Here is an 18,852-nt window from a genome sequence, read left to right on the forward strand (position 1 = left end):
ACATCTGAGAGGGTTTAGTGGTTGCTGCCCTAACTGCCCTAGCAGCAGCTTCTCGAGGCCCTGTGTCGTGGGATTTGGTCAGTTTAAACTGTGTCATCCAACCTGTTGTGACGTGACTCCCAGCTTTCCTGCCGAGCTAGACTCTGCCGGTACTGCTTATCACCATGGAGCACCCTCTCACGCCCTCAAGCAGGAGCCTGGCTGTAGGTCTTGGTCAGTCTCTGGTACTATCAAGTACTACTGCTCTTTTTTCCCCTCCTCGAGGAGGCATGGAGAAATGCATGTGTGTGAGGATGACGTGTCGAGATGGCCTAAAAGTATGGGGGACAAATGTTAATGTTGAGGAAAGGCATGGAAATATATGTGCATCATGCAGGAGAGCTGGAGCTAGATTCAGAAAATGATCAAAATTGTTTTCATGAAAATTAGACCTGTGAAGAAATACCTTCTCCCAGCAGGGCTAAGTCTCTGTGTCAGAGGAGCTGGATTCAGCTCTGTCTGTGAGATACATCTTGAGTAACTTTAAAATCTTGTGACAAACCTGTGGAAGTTAGTTTTGAAAAGAACATACCAGGAGCACAGGTGAAGATTTAGGATGCTGAAATGAAAGGTTTAATAGAAACTTAGCTATGGAAAACAGGATAAGACCAAGAGAAAGGTAGGTCATAAGGAGTCTGTGAACTTTTGTTTATGGATTTAAAGGGGGAAAACATAGAAATAGACACTGTAGTACCATTGGGGAAGTGATGCCCTAGTTTAATAGATTAACTTTGAGTGGTCATATATATGATCTATGAAATTGCAATTTTCTAAGAATAAAGAATAATTAGACTATGATAAAATTCACCTAATACCCATATTACATTAAACAGTATTTAATCTTTCTTTCATAAATCAGAAAGTTCTTTGGTATTCTCAGTGCCATCATGGTGTACTTGAAAAGAAAGGGCGGGGGGACGCCATCTAAATTTTCAATAAATGCATGTTTGTGAAAGAAATAATTGTGTATACTTACTTAGAAACTGGAAAAAAAAAAAAAACACCAAGGTTATACTTTTAAGGAGAATGTTACAAATCCATGACTATAACACATAATTGGTTGCTAATTTTTTATATGCATTAGTCTCTTTGTTTTAAATATGTGCTTGTATATAAAGTGAAGCCTATTTCTCCTAAGGTAGAAATTCAGATTGATCATCAACTTCTCTTCTTGCTGTAATATTGCCTGCAGCTAGTGTGATCATTCAAAAAGACTCACATTATAATGAATATTTTTAAACCTAAGGCTGGATATACTACAAAGAAGTTTGTAAAACAAAGCTTCCCTATAAAATTTCAGAATTTTGTAGCAGATTCATAATTGTAATAAGTAGCCAGAATGAATACAATCAATGTATCTTAAAATGTTTCTTCTAATTAAATAGAAATTTAAATATTCAATATTTTTCAGGGTTGGAAGTTCTAAGTGATGATCCCGACTTAGTGAAAGTGGTGGAATCTTTAACTTGTGGGAAGATCTTTGCAGTGGAAATACTTGAAAAAACTGACATTCCACTGGTTGTTCTGTATGATACCTCAGGAGAAGATGACATCAACATCAATGCCACGTGCTTAAAGGCCATATGTGACAAGTCACTAGAGGTTCACCTTCAGGTACCACCGTGACCCCTGTTGTCTGTTCACACATATCACAGGAAAGAAATTCACCAGAATAGAATGCGGTACATTTTAGGTTAACATTAGATAGGGACAGAATACATATGTATTGAGAAAAAAAAAATAGAGGGGAGTTAAAAGTGGGGGGAAATGCCAAAACATGAATAGTAATTGTTAAGCATTGGATTTTATTTTCAAGTTTCTACAAAGAGCATATGTTAATTTTATATGAAATTTTTTGCAAATATAAGGGAAGATAATTCAAAAGAAGGGAAAATTAGATCAGTGAAGATGTACATTGAATTGCTAGCTTTAACATTTTTAAAATGTGAAGAACATAGATGTCTGTAGGAAAGGACACCTTTAAATAAATTATGGAGCAGCCACTCATAAGAATAGGATTAGGTGTTAAAAATGATTATTTTAGAAGCTTCATAACAACATTGGGAAAATATTGTTTTAATAATTATCAATAGAACAAGAGTGAATTGCCTTCATACTTCATATTATTATTTGACTAAAAGTGGCTGAAACTAAACCTTTTCTGTTTTTTTAAAGTTACTAAAATTCACGTGGGCCATTGGCAAGGATTAGAAAGTAGACTAATGATGGGATTGATCTTTTGAGAGTTGTTTGTTTTCATTTCTGTTAATGTTACAAAAATATTTATATAATAATTCTTTTTCTAAATTAATGGGACTAAGATCTTGCCATCCGGTCCCTTCCATGGCAAATAGATGGGAAAAAAGGGGAAACAGACATTATTTTCTTGAGCTCCAAAATCACTGCAAATGGCGACTGCAGCCACAAAATTAAAAGACGCTTTTTTGCTCCATGGAAGAAAAGCCATGACAAACCTAGTGTTGGTTGCTCAGTCATGTCTGACTCTTTGCCACCTCAAGGACTGTAGCCCGCCATGCTCCTCTGTCCATAGGATTCTCCAGGCAAGAATACTGGAGTGGGTTGCCATTCCCTTCTCCCGGGGATCTTCCTGACCCAAGGATTGAACCTGGGTCTCCCTCATTGCAGGCAGAGACTTTACTGTCTGAGCCATCAGGGTAGTCTCAAACCTAGACAGCGTGTTGAAAAACAGACATCGCTTTGCTGACAAAGCTCCGTGTAGTCAAAGCTGTGGTTTTTTTCCAGTAATCATGTACAGATGTGAGAGTTGGACCATAAAGAAGGCTGAAAGTGAAAGTGAAAATCACTCATTCGTGTCCGACTCTTTGCAACCCCATGGACTATAGAGTCCATGGACTTCTCTAGGCCAGAATACTGGAGTGGGTAGCCTTTCCCTTCTCCAGGGGATCTTCCCAACCTAGGAATCAAACCCAGGTCTCCCACATTGCAGGCAGATTCTTTACCAGCTGAGCCACAGGGGAAACCCAGAGAAGGCTGAGTGCCAAAGAATTGAAGCTTTTGAATTGTGATGCCAGAGAAGACTCTTCAAGAGTCCCTTGGACAGTAAGGAGTTCAAACCAATCAATCGTAAAGGAAATCAACTCTGAATATTCACTGGAAGGACTGATGCTGAAACTCCAATATTTTGGCCACCTGCTGCAAAGAGCTGACTCATTGGAAAAGACCCTGATGCTGGGAAAGATTGTGGGCCGGAGGAGAAGGGGATTACAGGGGATGAGATTGTTGGATGGCATCATTAACTCAATGGACATGAGTTTGAGCAAAGTCCAGGAGATGGTGGCGGACAGGGAAGCTTAGCATGCTGTAGTGCATGGGGTCACAAAGAGTCAGATAAGACTGAATAGCTGAACAACACAATTAATGGGGAGAAGTAAACCAGAGTTAAAGATACTCTTAGCCTATTAGACAGGGGAAGGTGGTAATAATATAATGCATGCAAAATGTCTACTCTGTGCCTGATACAACTGAGAGCAGATACTCCTTTTGAAAGAGAGACAGCCACACTAGTTTTTCACATCTGCATTATGAATTTCATTCTGTCCTATCTGTCCTCCTGCTTGCTTCGAAAATTGTAAAATGCAGAGACTGTGAGTGAACCAGGTCTGTCCCCTCAGGGAGGTGAGAGCCGCACTCTGTTCTCAGCATCGTGGTGTGCCCTTTGTTCCAGGTTGATGCCATGTACACCAATGTCAGAGTGACCAACATCTGCTCCGACGGCACCCTCTACTGCCAGGTGCCCTGTAAGGGTCTGAACAAGCTCAACGACCTGCTGCATAAGATAGAGGAATACTTCCACTGTAAGGTATGGCTGCGCAGCATCTGTTCCCGAGACGGGTCCTAGCGTTGCAGACAGGAGGAGTCACTAAATTGTACTCTTGTAGTGAATTTTGAACAGTTTAAGGTAGAATCTCTAAAATAGAGGGTAAGAGCCCCAGACTTGAGAATTTGAACAAAACCCCTCACTGGTTTCTGCAGGGTAGAATGAGGATGGTAATAGTGAGTATCCACAGGACGGTCGTGGGGACTGGTCACAGGGCTGCTGAGCCCAGGGCCTGGCCCACAGAACGTGCTCGGCGACGGGTCGAGGTGCAGCTGGGGAGCCTCCAGTGCAGCCGCCTGTGACTGTCCTCGCGTGCAGCTGGCTCCTCTGCCTGGACAAAGACAGAGCCATGGAATTTACAGGAGAATAAAACTTCCACGGCATCATTCCCCAAGCTCTTTATGGTCCCCGAGAGAACCTGTACCCTGGTAAATGTGGTTCTACAGTTATACTTATTAATAATCTCTTACCGCCTGTGATGCAGGAAACCTGGGTTCAATCCCTGGGTTGGGAAGATCCCCTGGAGAAGGGAAAGGCTACCCACTCCAGTATTCTGGCCTGGAGAAGTCCATGGACTGTATAGTCCACCGCGTTGCAAAGAGTCGGACACGACTGAGCGACTTTCACTCTTAGTTTACCCTTTAATTCTAGTATCATTTTCTCTGAATCAAGATCTGTAGAGGTTTTCTTTTAAGTTCCTAAAGGGATATCCTTGCCTCCATCAGGACATTGTAGTCATAATCCACAATATGCTGTGGTTTCCGAATGACAGAACTCCTATGCCCCTTCAACTCTGACCCCCTTGCCCTGGAAGTGAACGCTTCTCGCTAACCTGCAGAACACCCCAAGGCCTCTGAGTACTTGCTTGCAGCATTGTTTCAGCTGTTTGGACGTTTGTTTGCTTTACTAGAGTGTAGGCTTCCTGAGGGCAGAGACTGAGCCTCCCCAGGTTCTGGTAAGTACCTAAGTCACTTAGGTACTGTAGTACATTATCTAGTGTCTTACATAAAATCAGTTTTCCAAAATATTTGCTGAATTGGAATAAACTTGTGTTCAGACTACAGCCTAGAATCAAGATGTTAGATCTGTAACTTTACCTCTTTCTCCATTGCAGATGTCTTAGAGGTATCTCAGGAGCATTACTTAAGTTTGATTTGCTAATCTATCCTGAAGAAATCTGAGACACCCAGAGGGTGGACTATAGTTATTCATTTACATGCATGTGCTTATTATCTACAGTAATGAAAAGCACCCTTGATAGTTCTTAGTGCCCTGGGAACTCAAGGGGAGGGAGACATTGCCTTTGGGGAGAGTGGAAACATTTACCCTGAAGGAAAGAACCAATGGCAGGTCCCCAGCTTCAAGCTACAGAGAGGAGGAGGAGGAGGAAGATACTGAACTGGCGCTGATGGCCACATTTGTGTTGATAACATTTCTTTTGTTTTCGAATTAAAATCTTTTATTTGAATCTGAATGTTAGCAGAAGAGAAGAGAAGGCCTAATGGACAGCTAACCTAACCACCTCCCTCTCATCCAGGCTGTTCTTTTTATCAGATTCATCCTCCTCCTTTGTATTTAACTGATGTTGCCAGAGCCTAGATGAATCATCCTGACCTCCATGCTATCATTTTTAGACATGTTTTAACAGGGCTGATTTGTGATCCATGTGCAAGGAAGGAGAGTAGAAACATTCACACTAAAGGAAAGAGTAGATGGCTGCCGCCAACTAGCACTGGAGAACAAAAGCCGAAGCCCTGCGAGCCCAGCACACGCGCTGTGTCCGCTGTCCTGCAGGCCTCACGGGAAGTCTGATCATGGACGGGGACACAGGCAGCCTGCCCTCGGCAGTGGTGTGGCAGCGTGCGCTTTGCCGGGAGTCATGAAAGTGTCTCGTCTTTGTGTTTTGCAGCACATGACCTCTGAGGCCTTCGTTTCGTTGCCCTTCTGTGGGAAAGTCTGCCTCTTCCACTGCAAAGGAAAATGGCTACGAGTAGAGGTAAAATTAGTCACTTGACTATTTTTTAAATTTAAGATGAGCTATTTCAGATGTACAAACAAGATTTTTTTGTTGTTGTTTAAAAAAAAATCACCAGTTTAAGAAATGAAACATGACTGTTACCGTTGACCCTGCCTCTCGGCAGCCCTTGTTTTTACTTCCTCCCCTGGGCACACCAGCTGAATTTCTTATTTCTCATTCCCCTTCACTGCTTTATATTTTTACTATATTTGTGTCTATATAAACACACTTTTTTTTCATTTATTTTATTAGTTGGAGGCTAATTACTTTACAATATTGTAGTGGTTTTTGTCATACATTGACATGAATCAGCCATGGATTTACATGTATTCCCCATCCTGATCCCCCCTCCCACCTCCCTCTCCACCCGATTCCTCTGGGTCTTCCCAGTGCACCAGGCCCAAGCACTTGTCTCATGTATCCAGCCTGGGCTGGTCGGTCATCTGTTTCACCCTAGATAATATGTTTCGATGCTGTTCTCTTGAAACATCCCACCCTCGCCTTCTCCCACAGAGTCCAAAATTCTGTTCTGTACATCTGTGTCTCTTTTTCTGTTTTGCATATAGGGTTATCGTTACCATATTTCTAAATTCCATATATATGCGTTAGTATACTATATTGGTGTTTATCTTTCTGGCTTACTTCACTCTGTATAATGGGCTCCAGTTTCATCCATCTCATTAGAACTGATTCAAATGAATTCTTTTTACCAGCTGAGTAATATTCCATGGTGTATATGTACCACAGCTTCCTTATCCATTCGTCTGCTGATGGGCACCTAGCTTGCTTCCATGTCCTGGCTATTGTAAACAGTGCCGCGATGAACATTCGGGTGCACGTGTCTCTTTCAGATCTGGTTTCCTCGGTGTGTATGCCCAGAAGTGGGATTGCTGGGTCACATGGCAGTTCTATTTCCAGTTTTTAAAGAAATCTCCACACTGTTCTCCATAGCAGCTGTACTAGTTTGCATTCCCACCAACAGTGTAAGAGGGTTCCCTTTTCTCCACACCCTTTCCAGCATTTATTGCTTGTAGACTTTTGGATAGCAGCCATCCTGACTGGCGGGTAATGGTACCTCATTGTGGTTTTGATTTGCATTTCTCTGATAATGAGTGATGTTGAGCATCTTTTCATGTATAAACACACTTTTACTGTCTGTATATTTCAAAATAGAAATAATCAAAATACAGAAATGAATAGTATATATAATGTTGTTCAGTTGCCCAGTCATATCTGACTCCTTACAAGCCCATGGACTGCAGCATGCCAAGCCTCCCTTTCCCTCACCATCTCCCAAAGTTTGCCCAAGTTCATGTCCATTGCATCGGTGATGCCATCCAGCCATCTCATCCTCTGACGCCCTCATACTTACAGTAATACTTACAGTAAAACATAAATACTTAAAGTAATACTTACAGTAAAAACGTGAATAAAGTATAACTGAATGAATGTTTTAAAAATTTGTATCAATTGTAAAGTGTGTTGATTCTTCTGAAACATGCTTTTTCATTCCTTACGCTTGTGATGTAACCTGTTCTCCTGCTGTGTGATGTAACCGTGTGTGAAGATGCCGACCTTACCACTCCACGCACCTGACAGAGGGTGTTTAGCTTGTGTCAGATGTTCTGTCGCAAACGGTGCTGCCCTGAAACTTCCCCTGCACACCTCACAGGTGCATGTTCAGGAGCTGGGTTTCTGGGTGTAGGGAGTTGCTCTCCAGTCCCCCTCCCTTAACGGGGTAACCCTTTGAAAGTCCTGACTTCATGGGGGGGGTCTCGTGTCCTCCCTCCCCCTTGCCTAGGATTGCTTGGGTTCCAGTTTTCATATACTGTTTCCAGTGCCTAATAATTGTTTTATTTTTCTTGCAAGCTCAGTTATGAATTTTAAAAGAGGTTTGTTATATTTTATCATATATTTCTTTATGTTTTTCAGAGGCAGGTTTTGGATTTTTGTGGTTGCTATTTCTTTCTATTTCTTTCTTTTCTTCTTCTTTTTTTTTTTTTTTTGATACCTAGTTTCCTCAGTTACTAAATTGCAAATCTGGGCTCAATTTCATTTTTCCTGCTTTTCCTTTGTTATAGTGGTTCTTAACCTAGGTGCAAAGACCTCTACTTACAGGGGGTGCCTGAACCCATCTACCATAATCATATGTATATTGTGTGTGTGTATGTGTGTATGATGTATTTTGGAGGGAAAGTATTCATAATTTTCATAAGATTCTGAAAGAAACCAACCCTAAGAAGGTAAGAATCATTGCTTTATTGAGTTTTAATACAACATAGCAACATTTTGATAACTTAATTGTACTGATTTTCCCTTTTAGTAAATCTTAATCATGACCACTTCAATAAAAGCATCAATTTTGAAATAATTATTGTCATTAATGTGAATGTGTCTTAGAAAGTCGAGATCTGGGTATATGACTCAAAATTATATGCTTATCTATAAAGGTCAAAGCATGACTTGTTAAAAAGAACACAACATTATTTGAATTTTAAAGCTCTGTGCTGTTTAGTGTATAATGTATAAATGCATAAATACTTAATTTTTAAGCCTTTTATTTTGAAATAATTTCAGACTTTTAAAAAGTTGCAAAAATATTTCAAAGAGTTCCCATATACCTTTTACCCACCATCGCCAATTGATAACATCTTGTATAACCATTATCAAAACCAGGAAATTAACACTGGTACAATGTTATTAACTAATCTGCAGAACATACTGACGTTCCCAGATTGCCCTCCAGATGTCCTTTTGCTGGTCCTCCAAGTTGTAGTTAGTGGTTCTGTCTTAGTTTCCTCTGACCTGACAGTTGCTCAGTCCTTGTTGTTTGTAGCCTTTTGAAGAATAGCAATATTTTGTAACGTATCTCTCAACATTAGTTTCTCCATGTGTTATAATCAGGTTATACCTTTTTGGCAAATACCTTCTCATTGCATGCTCAAATACTTTAGATAAATATCTAGTATTATTTTTATTGCTATCAAATTGTGATTATCTACCTTTCAGGTAGCAGAGGTATTCATTCTCTTAATGATGCATAGAAAGTTAGGGAAAGATGATTAATGAAAAGCAGATCCTTAAGTGATGTATTTGCTCTTGACATTTTAACTTGTCTAACTTTAGCACATACATTTTTTGAACTGATTCCATACATCCAGGCAACTTTATTCAATGCAGAGGCCATTACTCTCCGTTTCCTTGTAGAAGTGATCAGCCTTCACTCTGCACCATCTTCCAGTCAGTCTTCAATCACGGACACTTGACTTCTGCCCACACTCCATCAGAGAGCCTGTTCTTGTAAAAGCATCTTTATTATGCAGTCAAATCAGTATCTTCCAGGTCTTGTCTTTCCAAACCTCTTCACATCAAATAGTGGTGAAACCTGAAATTCTCTTCTCACTAAGCTACCATATTATCAGATCCTAATCTTCCTTGTGATAGTCTAATGATTCTTTCTCTTATTTTTCACCCCACACCTCCCTCCATCCCCATTTCTGAAACGTCAGTGTCCCCAAGTCCTATTTTGGCTTATCAGTCTTCTCCACCTCTTTATCCTTCTGGATAATCCTATCTCGTAGTTTCAGGTACCATTTCAGCCCTAATGACTTCCAAATTCATTTCGAGCCCCTGGTGAACTGTAGATTTAAGCAAAAATCCAGCCTAATTGTTCATTTCACAAACTTTAAGTTCTCTGTGTCTGAAACCAAAATACTTTCTCCCCATCCTTACCTTTCTCCCGTGTCTCTGTAGTGGTGGTACCTCCCTTTGTGCAGCCGTTCAGGCTGTTTCTTAAGAGTTATCTTTGAATCCTACATCTTCCTCAAGCCCGCAGTGTAACTTATCACCAAATGCTGCTGATTTTACATCTTCATCAATTCTTGCCCAGGTCACTGCAGTGCCACGCCAACTGTTTCCTCTGCCTTCACCGTTGTCTTCCTCAAGTCTGTACCTCTGTACCACTAAGAATGGGCAACCCAAAATGCAAATATAAGACATCCAGCTTACGATGAGATTTACTGTTTCCACAGCACTACTTCGTTAAACATGACTGATCTCATTTAATGTTTGCAAAACCCTGTTATCTCTGTTTGTACTGATGAGGAAGGTAACTCAGCTGATAAGTAGGGTAATTGACATGTAACTGTCTAAGCCACCAGGGAAGCCCAAAACCAAATTTATCAGAGCCCAAAGCCCTCATTCGCAATTTTATAAAGTTGACCACCTCATTCTTCTACTTAAGGCTTGACATTGGCTTCTTATCTGCAGAGTAAAGTCTCAGTTCTTGGAGACGTGTCTGGCTCTGCTGACCTTCCCTGTGCCTGTCTCCCAGCCTCGCCTCTTGCCTTGGCCGGCCTCTCACTTGATGCTCTGATGTAACCACAATGCTTGTAGTCCCCACATGTGAGAAATACATGTGTGCCTTTGCCCATCCTCTCCCCTCTATTTGAAATGTCACAATTAGCCCCTAACTAGACTCCTACATTCAGAAAACTAAGATCATGGCATCTGGTCCCATCACTTCATGGGAAATAGATGGGGAGACAGTGGAAACAGTGTCAGACTTTATTTTGGGGGGCTCCAAAATCACTGCAGATGGTGATTGCAGCCATGAAATCAAAAGACACTTACTCCTTGGAAGGAAAGTTATGACCTACCTAGATAGCATATTAAAAAGCAGAGACATTACTTTGCCAACAAAGGTCCATCTGGTCAAGGCTGTGGTTTTGCCAGTGGTCATGTATGGATGTGAGAGTTGGCCTGTGAAGAAAGCTGAGCACCGAAAAATTGATGCTTTTGAACTGTGGTGTTGGAGAAGACTCTTGAGAGTCCCTTGGACTGCAAGCAGTCCATCCTAAAGGAGATCAGTCCTGGGTGTTCATTGGAAGGACTGATGCTGAAGCTGAAACTCTAATACTTTGGCCACCTGATGCGAAGAGTTGACTCATTGGAAAAGACCCTGATGCTGGGAGGGATTGGGGGCAGGAGGAGAAGGGGACGACAGAGGATGAGATGGTTGGATGGCATCATCAACTCGATGGACATGGGTTTGAGTAAACTCCGGGAGTTGGTGATGGACAGGGAGGCCTGTGATTCGTTGTGCTGCGATTCATGGGGTTGCAAAGAGTGGGACACAACTGAGCGACTGAACTGACTGACTGACTGAGACGCCTACTAATCTGGTTTACTCCCGTTCATCATTTAGGGTCCAGCTCTGAAAGGATATAAATTTGTGAAACTTATGAAACTTCAGTTTGTGAAAAAGGAAATACTCATATCTAATAAACATGATGATTTCTTAAAAGTGACGACAATTTACACAACTTAAATTATCCAAAGTGATTTGTTAGATAAGTCACAATGGATAGACTTAGGTAAAATTACATAGAAGACAGATGACATGAAATATTTTTATGATACACTGTGTGAAAGGCAGTAAACTATGAAATAGTATCTACAAACATGTTGTAATTTTTGTAAATCTAATTTTTGTGAATCATAGATAAAAGACTAGACAGAGAACTGTAACGTAGATGACAAGTGATTTTTATATCATTCTTTTTAGGTATCTAAATGTTCTATAGTGTAGGCATTTTATTAAAATAAGAAAAGTAAATTTGGGGGGAAAAAAAAGTACCAATTCTAGGCTTTCCTTCCTCCTGAAAGCTAGCTCTGACACCTGCCTCCTGCTGGATCAGTTAACCACCCTGTGTGTTCTCATAATACCCCATGCATGTCTTCATTATCACCCTCACTACAGTATAGTGTGGCATGTATTTGTATCCTCTCTCATAGCACTAGGAGCTCTTTGAGAAGGGGTGATATATCTCTGTAGCCCACTTATGCCTGGATATGGCAAGCATCCATTCCAATGTATCTGTTCAGTATGTGTGTATGAATAAATGAATAACATTTTAAAATATTGTTCCATGGGACTGTTTGTGTTTATCATGTCTTAAGAGGTTTAGAAATTTATGCTGTTAATCAGGCATTACCTGGGGCAGTAGAAAAAGGCTTCACTTTTGGTGAATCGGACGTCAAGCTGAGAGTGGCCCAGTTCTTGACAGTCATCGTTTTGAAGGCACCACCACCACGCTTAGGTAGCAGTCCATGCAGTTGTAGATGTGAAATCTTAACCCAGATAACCACCCCAGTGGGGTTGTATTTGGCCAATGTAAATACTTAAGGGGCTTTTCTGATGGTGAAGGGAAAGCCTTTCAGCAGGTAAAGAGTCCACCAGCAGTGCGAGAGACACAGCAGACACAGGTTCAGTCCCTGGGTCAGGAAGATCCCCTGGAGGTGGGCACGACAACCCACTCCAGTATTCTTGCCTGGAGAATCCCATGGACTGAGGAGCCTGGTGGGCTCCAGTCCAAAGAATCATAAAGAGTTGGACAGCTGAGCAGCTGAGCCCAAACACACACAAATATTTAACAATGGCAGATACCACAGTGGCATTTGGGGGGCGCATTAGAGGAAACTGGACTCACCTGGTGGTTCAGACGGTGAAGTGTCTGCCTATAATACGGGAGATCCGGGTTCAATCCCTGGGTCGGAAAGATCTCCTGGAGAAGGAAATGGCAACCCCACTCCAGAATTCTTGCCTGGAAAATCCCATGGATGGACAAGCCTGGTGGGCTACACAGTCCATGGGGTCGCAAAGAGTTGGACACGACTGAGCGACTTCACTTTAGGGGAAACTGGGCATTTAAAGATACTTCCAGAATCTTATATTGTGATGTTGCCATTTGACCACAGGTAGGTGATTATTCAGTATTCTTGGGCTTCCCTGGTGGCTCAGCTGGTAGAGAACCCGCCTGCAATGCAGGAGACCTCGGTTCAATTCCTGGACGGAGAAGATCCCCTGGAGAAAGGATAGGCCACCCACTCCAGTATCCTGGGACTTCCCTAGTGGCTAGATGGTGAAGAATCCACCTGCAGCGCTGGAGACCTGACTTTCTTAGTTCCAGTTTGTAGTTAGGCCAAATGATACAGATTATCACTGGGCTTTCTGACTAGGCTACGAAATAGCAAAATATGTTTTAAAAATATATAGTATTTACCTACTACAAGTGAAATTCTGTCTCTGAATTCTATTAATTTCCTCATTACTGCGACACAATAGTTTTTCTGTCCCTCATGTGCTAATATTTTGGAGAACAGACTGCATCTTATACTCAGCAGCATATAATGATATACCAAATTGTTTTATAATCAGTAGTGTCCTAGAGTTGCAAACATAGTAATTATTACTATATTTATGAATTAACAGCAAGGTGTCAGTTCTACTGTGCAAGAATACCTATTTGAGAAACAAGTACATTTTAAAATAGGAGAAAATTTAGCCAGCATATAGTCTTTGTTGTTTTCTATAATGCATTTTAGAGTTGTGCGGAATGGAATTGAACAGAACCATTTGGCCTGTTGGGTGTGCTCGTAAGTCAGCCAACACTTGTCTCTTTGCAGATCACAAACGTGCACAGCAGCCGGGCCCTTGACGTGCAGTTCCTGGACACCGGCACCGTCACGTCCCTGAAAGTGTCCGAGCTCAGGGAAATCCCCCCGCGGTTTCTCCAGGAGATGATCTCAGTGCCGCCCCAGGTACTGTATGCGCAGCCCGGGAGACTGCCTGGGGGCTTTGAACGCATTCATGGTCACTCTGTGAGACGCTCTCTCAGGTTCTGGTAACGACTGAGCTTACAGCAAGACTGGAAATGACCCAAATGTGCAGTGGCTGACTGGGCTTCAGGTGTAAAATTTTGCTTAGACAAGAAGGCCAGTCAGAGAATGTTGTTTGATAAATGTTTTTTCAAGCATGTTGAGTCATCAGGCTTTATTGTCCAGTTAGAGATTATGTTTTAATAATTGGATGACAGTGCTGGCTTCTACACAGTTTCAGGATATTATATGTCGATATTTACTTCCAGAGTTCTTAATTAAGTAACCTGTCTTGGATATGTTTATGTTTAACCTTTTCCACATAGGTTTTGGGGTCTTGCCTGATAGCTCAGTTGATAAAGAATCCGCCTGCAAGGCAGGAGACTCTGGTTCGATTCCTGGGTTGGGAACATCCACTGGAGAAGGGATAGGCTACTCACTCCAGTATTATTGGGCTTCCCTTGTGGCTTTGCTGGTAAAGAATCCACCTACAATGCAGGAGACCTGTGTTATATCCCTGTGTTGCGAAGATCCCCTGGAGAAGTATTCTGGCCTGGAGAATTCCACGGACTGTATAGTCCACAGGGTCGCAAAGAGTCAGACATTACCAAGCAACCTTCACTTCACTTCCATAGGTTTCAGTGAAAAGATTAACTGCAGTCTATCATTCCCCTCTTGATAGAAATCCAAATGATAAGAAGTTTGAACACCTCTGGCCTCTGTACCCCTTGTTAGAACACCCATCCAGGGCCAGCCTTACCTAGAAAAGGCTCCCGGGGCTGGAGTGGAAGGGGGGATCTGTCCTGCTGCTTCTGAGTGTCTGAAGGTTATGCAAAGTGTACCATCTTGGTAAAAGCCACTATAATTTTTTCTGTTAACCTTACTGGATTTGTCATTTGATCATTGTGAAGTTGGGAGAACCTTTATAACAGCATCTCCCTAGAGGTTGAGGGTAGCAAATGGATCGCCTTTGGCCACGGCTGACCCATGAATGTTGGATCTGAGCTGTTGGCTCGTATAGTGTTTTAAAATGTGAGTTAGTCGTTTGCCTCTATCTTCTGAAACTAGAAAATATGACTGTACTGAGCAGGCCCTGTTACAGGACAGCGCTCTAAGGGAGCTTGGGAGTGCCGCTCTCTATAGGGGAGGGTGCGAGCTCACCAGTGCCCCGGCCCAGCCGGCCTGCCTCACTCCCTCATGCCCACCAGGCAGAATCTGCGCTCTCTGCTCTCGGTGACCTCCACACCCGGAAAGGAGCCTCATCCAAGGGGCACAGTGGGAGATGGGGGGCCCTCATGGGTGAAGAGAGGCGTGACAGTGAGGATGGGGCGCAGAGAGGAGAGGAGGAATGTCAGATCCTGGAAGTGAGTTTGATCTCCTTCACAAAACTGCCTCCATCAGTTCAAAGGCTCCCGTGAGACTGGAGGGAGTCCCTGGGGTTATCTTTTCCTCCCTGAGGTAGACATTCTACAGACGCTTGTGCAGTGATGGTGGGAGGTAGAAAGCCTCAGGAAAAATGAGGTATCAGGAAGAATGAGCCTCAGGTATCGACGGGTTTCAGTTTTTCTTAGCCTTCTTAATTCTCATAACAACCTCCTTCAAAAGTGAAAGTGGCTCAGTCGGGTCCGACTCTTTGTGACCCTGTGGGCTACAGTCCATGGAATTCTCCAGGCCAGGCTACTGGAGTGGGTAGCTTTTCCCTTCTCCAGGGGATCTTCCCAACCCAGGGATAGGACCCAGGTCTCCCACATTACAGGTGGATTCTTGGCCAACTGAGCCACAAGGGAAGCCCTCCTTCAAAAGAGTGAGCACAAGTGCCTGAGGTACTCCAGAAATGCTTCATTCAGCAGTAAATCTCCACAAAGAGTTCTACAGTGAGTCAGGTTTCCTCCAAATGACACTTCGGGTTTTTTTTTTAAGTTGGACTTAGAGGGAAGACTTCAGTATAAGTCCTAATCTTGTCTTCATGACTTTGTGACCTTACTTAAACAGGTTAGTATGTCTGAGTCTGTTTCACCATCTGTAAAATCAGATGGCAACACTAGCCTGCCAGTATTGTAGTATTGTATTGTAGGGTGAGAAGTCCGTACCAGGCCTTTATAACCCTGGCTCATAGGAATAAAGATAATGGTAGTAATATAAATAGGAACACAGACGCTCCAGCCCAAGAGCTGTGATTGTCACTATTAGCTGTTGCTTGCTTTCTGTCTTGGCAACATTTGACTTGTATGAAAATAATATTGACGTTACTCTTAAGTACCTATTTTAAGATGGTGTGCCCTCTTTTCCATTGTGTTTTCGTTTCAGGCTATCAAGTGCTGTCTAGCAGATCTTCCACAATCTATTGGCATGTGGACCCCTGATGCTGTGCTTTGGCTAAGAGATTCTGTTTTGAATTGCTCAGACTGTAGCATTAAGGTTAGTTATCTTAATGGTCTCGATAAATGGGAGCTTGTCAGCCAGAAGGACTCGTTTGGTTTTTGTGAAAGAATTTTATCTTCCTGTAAATTGATGTTTTCGCATCTGACACACTTTTGTAGTTAGGAGATTGATTACATATGTAGCTATGAGACATTTTGTGGTTTAATTTTTATTTAAGAATTTATCCTGTATCTGCAGTATTATGTTTAAATATATATATTTTATATATATAAATAATATATATATTATATAATATATATAATAATATATATAAATAATATATATAATATAATATATATAATAATATATATAATATAATATATAATAATATATATAAATAATATAAATTATTTATATAATTTATTGATTATTAATAAAGTAGCAGATAGTTTTCAGCTCTTAATTTGCTCCATGATAAGGAATTAAGTACCCAACAAAGGACCACATCTCTCTCTCTCTCTCTCTCTTTTTCTTTAAGATTTATTTATGTATGTTTGTTTTTTCGGCTGTGTTGGGTCTGCATGCTGCCCGAGCTTTTCTGTAGTTGGGAGGGCAGGGGCTGCTCTCTTGTTGGGGAGCAAGGGCTCAGCGCACTGGCTCAGCAGTGCTGGCACGTGAACTGGTCGCCCCGCAGCATGCGGGGCCTTCCCAGACCAGCGTACAAGGTAGATTCTTATTCGCTGGACCACCAGGGAAGCCCTGGAGCATATATTTCTTGATAAATCTTTCTAAAGACCATTTAAGTAAGTCCTGTATTTCTTTTTTTTCCTAAAGTAAAATGAATTATAAACAAATTTTGCTTATCATCTTGGTTTTTTGTCTCTTTTCCTAAAACTTATATAAACTGCTTTCTTTCTTTCACTAATGTGTTTCTTTTTCACACTCTTCAATCTTCCTATCAAAAACACTGCTCATATTTCCAAGAATAGAAATGCAACATTAAAAAAAAGAAATGTGAGATAGTATTTCTCTATTTTAGCTAATATAAATACTGTTATCATTTTATATAAGCATGTAACAGTTAACAGTGAAATGTCCTTGAGAAATCTCTTCATGAAGATCTCTCAGTTATTCTAGCCCACACTGATTTTCCTGTCTTCATTCTCCTCTAGGGCTTATCATGTACAGTCACACAGTTATGTACCATTTTGTAATCATCAGTTACCACACAAATATTGTTTTCTCAGCTACGTTTTCAGCTCCTAAAGCCAGGGTATTGGTCAATAAAAATATTTTTAGTGGTTGATGTTTGAAATAGTGTTTCTGTACCATTAATATCAAAATGAATTAGCAGTCAGCACTTCATTAACCCTCCAAAAGATGAATTTAAATTGACTCCTCTTGCTACAAGGAAAACTTTTAAAAGTAAATGACTTTAGAAGGATTGCCATGTGGTGTTTCTTTGTCTTCACATCTGTGTTCCTGCCTTTCATTTCTTAGCCCAGTTTGATCAAAGATAGAAGTGTCTCATTTTTGTTGTTCCTGAGATAAACCAGAGGAGCTGGTGAGAAGAATTAACAGACACCCAGCCCTCGGGGGCATACAGCAGCCTAGCCCCAGTCACCAGCATGTGGGGCTTCTGTACAGACCCCCCCCCCCCACTGCCAACAGAAGAATGTAGACAGGTCGTCAGAGGTCTCCTGGGCAAAAGATGCAACGTGGCGACTCATTTTGGCCTATTCAGTGGAGCTTTCTTCCTCTTTTTCTCCCAAGGCCCCTCTCCTCTTATGTAACTAGGGAAGAGGAAGAGGGGTGAGAACAGATATTAGGACCAAATAAGGAATTTGGACCCAAGGTCCCAAAAGATACGGTGAAAGGTGAAGCTTTTTCCTTCCCCTCCCTGTCTGAGGGTGCACCAGCGCTAAACAGAATGCTTCTGGGATGTTTTGCTATTTTTATTGTTTTTATTGTTGAAGTTGGCTGATGAGCACATGGGGATTCATCATGATATTCTTTCTGCTTGGAGTGTTTTCACATATCGTTAATTTTTAAAAAATTAGTCATGGTAATAAGAATCAGACCTTTAGCAAGTCATAGGTATTTTCAGTTTTAGAGGTTAGTAAAATTTCTATTTCTACAAGGTGCTACTGGTTTCTAGATTGCTTGGATCTACGAGCTTATTCTTTGCTTCCAGCTGTGATAGACAACTCATCTGACCTTAAATAAACTGATTTTTAGCAAGTTGGGTTTTTTGCAGAGTACTGTTTTTTAATATTTAAAGTTAACATAATGACCTCTGGGAATCCACCATGAACTTGGATTTCTTAAATTGGTGTTTTGTGTTTTCCAAAGGTTACAAAAGTGGATGAAACCAGAGGTATCGCACATATTTATTTATTCACCCCCAAGAACTTCCCCGATCCTCACCGCAGTATCAATCGCCAGATTACAAACGCCGACTTGTGGAAACATCAGAAGGATGTGTTTCTGAGTGCCATAGCCAGTGGAGCCAGCTCCCCCAACACCAAAAGTGCAAACACCCCCATTTTGGGCAACACTGGAGAGAATTTCAGAAAGAGCCTCACGGATGTCCTCAAGAAGTCTGTGGTCAACCACCCCAGCTCTTTCTTTACAAAGGAACTGCCGCCTCCCGTCCACTTATCCAAGCCAGGGGAGCACATGGACGTGTACGTGCCTGTGGCCTGTCACCCCGGCTACTTCGTCATCCAGCCGTGGCAGGAGATACACAAGCTGGAAGTTCTGATGGAAGAGATGATTCTCTACTACAGCGTGTCTGAAGAGCGCCACGTGGCCGTGGAGAAAGACCAAGTGTACGCTGCCAAAGTGGAGAATAAGTAGGTCCCTAGACAGAGCCTTTATTCTCCTCCTAAGAAAAGTCTGTAGAGTGGTGCCCAGA

At 41.8% G+C, this 18,852-nt stretch overlaps 1 protein-coding gene across 3 annotated transcripts in view; it reads left to right on the forward strand.

Moving 5' to 3' along the window:
- TDRD7 (tudor domain containing 7) overlaps positions 1-18,852 on the forward strand; it is a 91,591-nt gene that overhangs the window by 65,646 nt on the left and 7,093 nt on the right. For all 3 annotated transcript variants that reach the window (XM_043891049.1, XM_043891050.1, XM_043891051.1), the window contains 6 exons: positions 1,451-1,653; positions 3,746-3,880; positions 5,808-5,894; positions 13,383-13,517; positions 15,882-15,992; positions 18,288-18,790. In XM_043891049.1, coding sequence (XP_043746984.1) covers positions 1,451-1,653; positions 3,746-3,880; positions 5,808-5,894; positions 13,383-13,517; positions 15,882-15,992; positions 18,288-18,790 — 1,174 coding nt within the window. The remainder of the gene's footprint in view (positions 1-1,450; positions 1,654-3,745; positions 3,881-5,807; positions 5,895-13,382; positions 13,518-15,881; positions 15,993-18,287; positions 18,791-18,852) is intronic.

Source organism: Cervus elaphus, chromosome 29 (assembly GCF_910594005.1).
Source record: "Cervus elaphus chromosome 29, mCerEla1.1, whole genome shotgun sequence".
In the NCBI taxonomy this organism is placed as follows: Eukaryota; Metazoa; Chordata; class Mammalia; order Artiodactyla; family Cervidae; genus Cervus; species Cervus elaphus.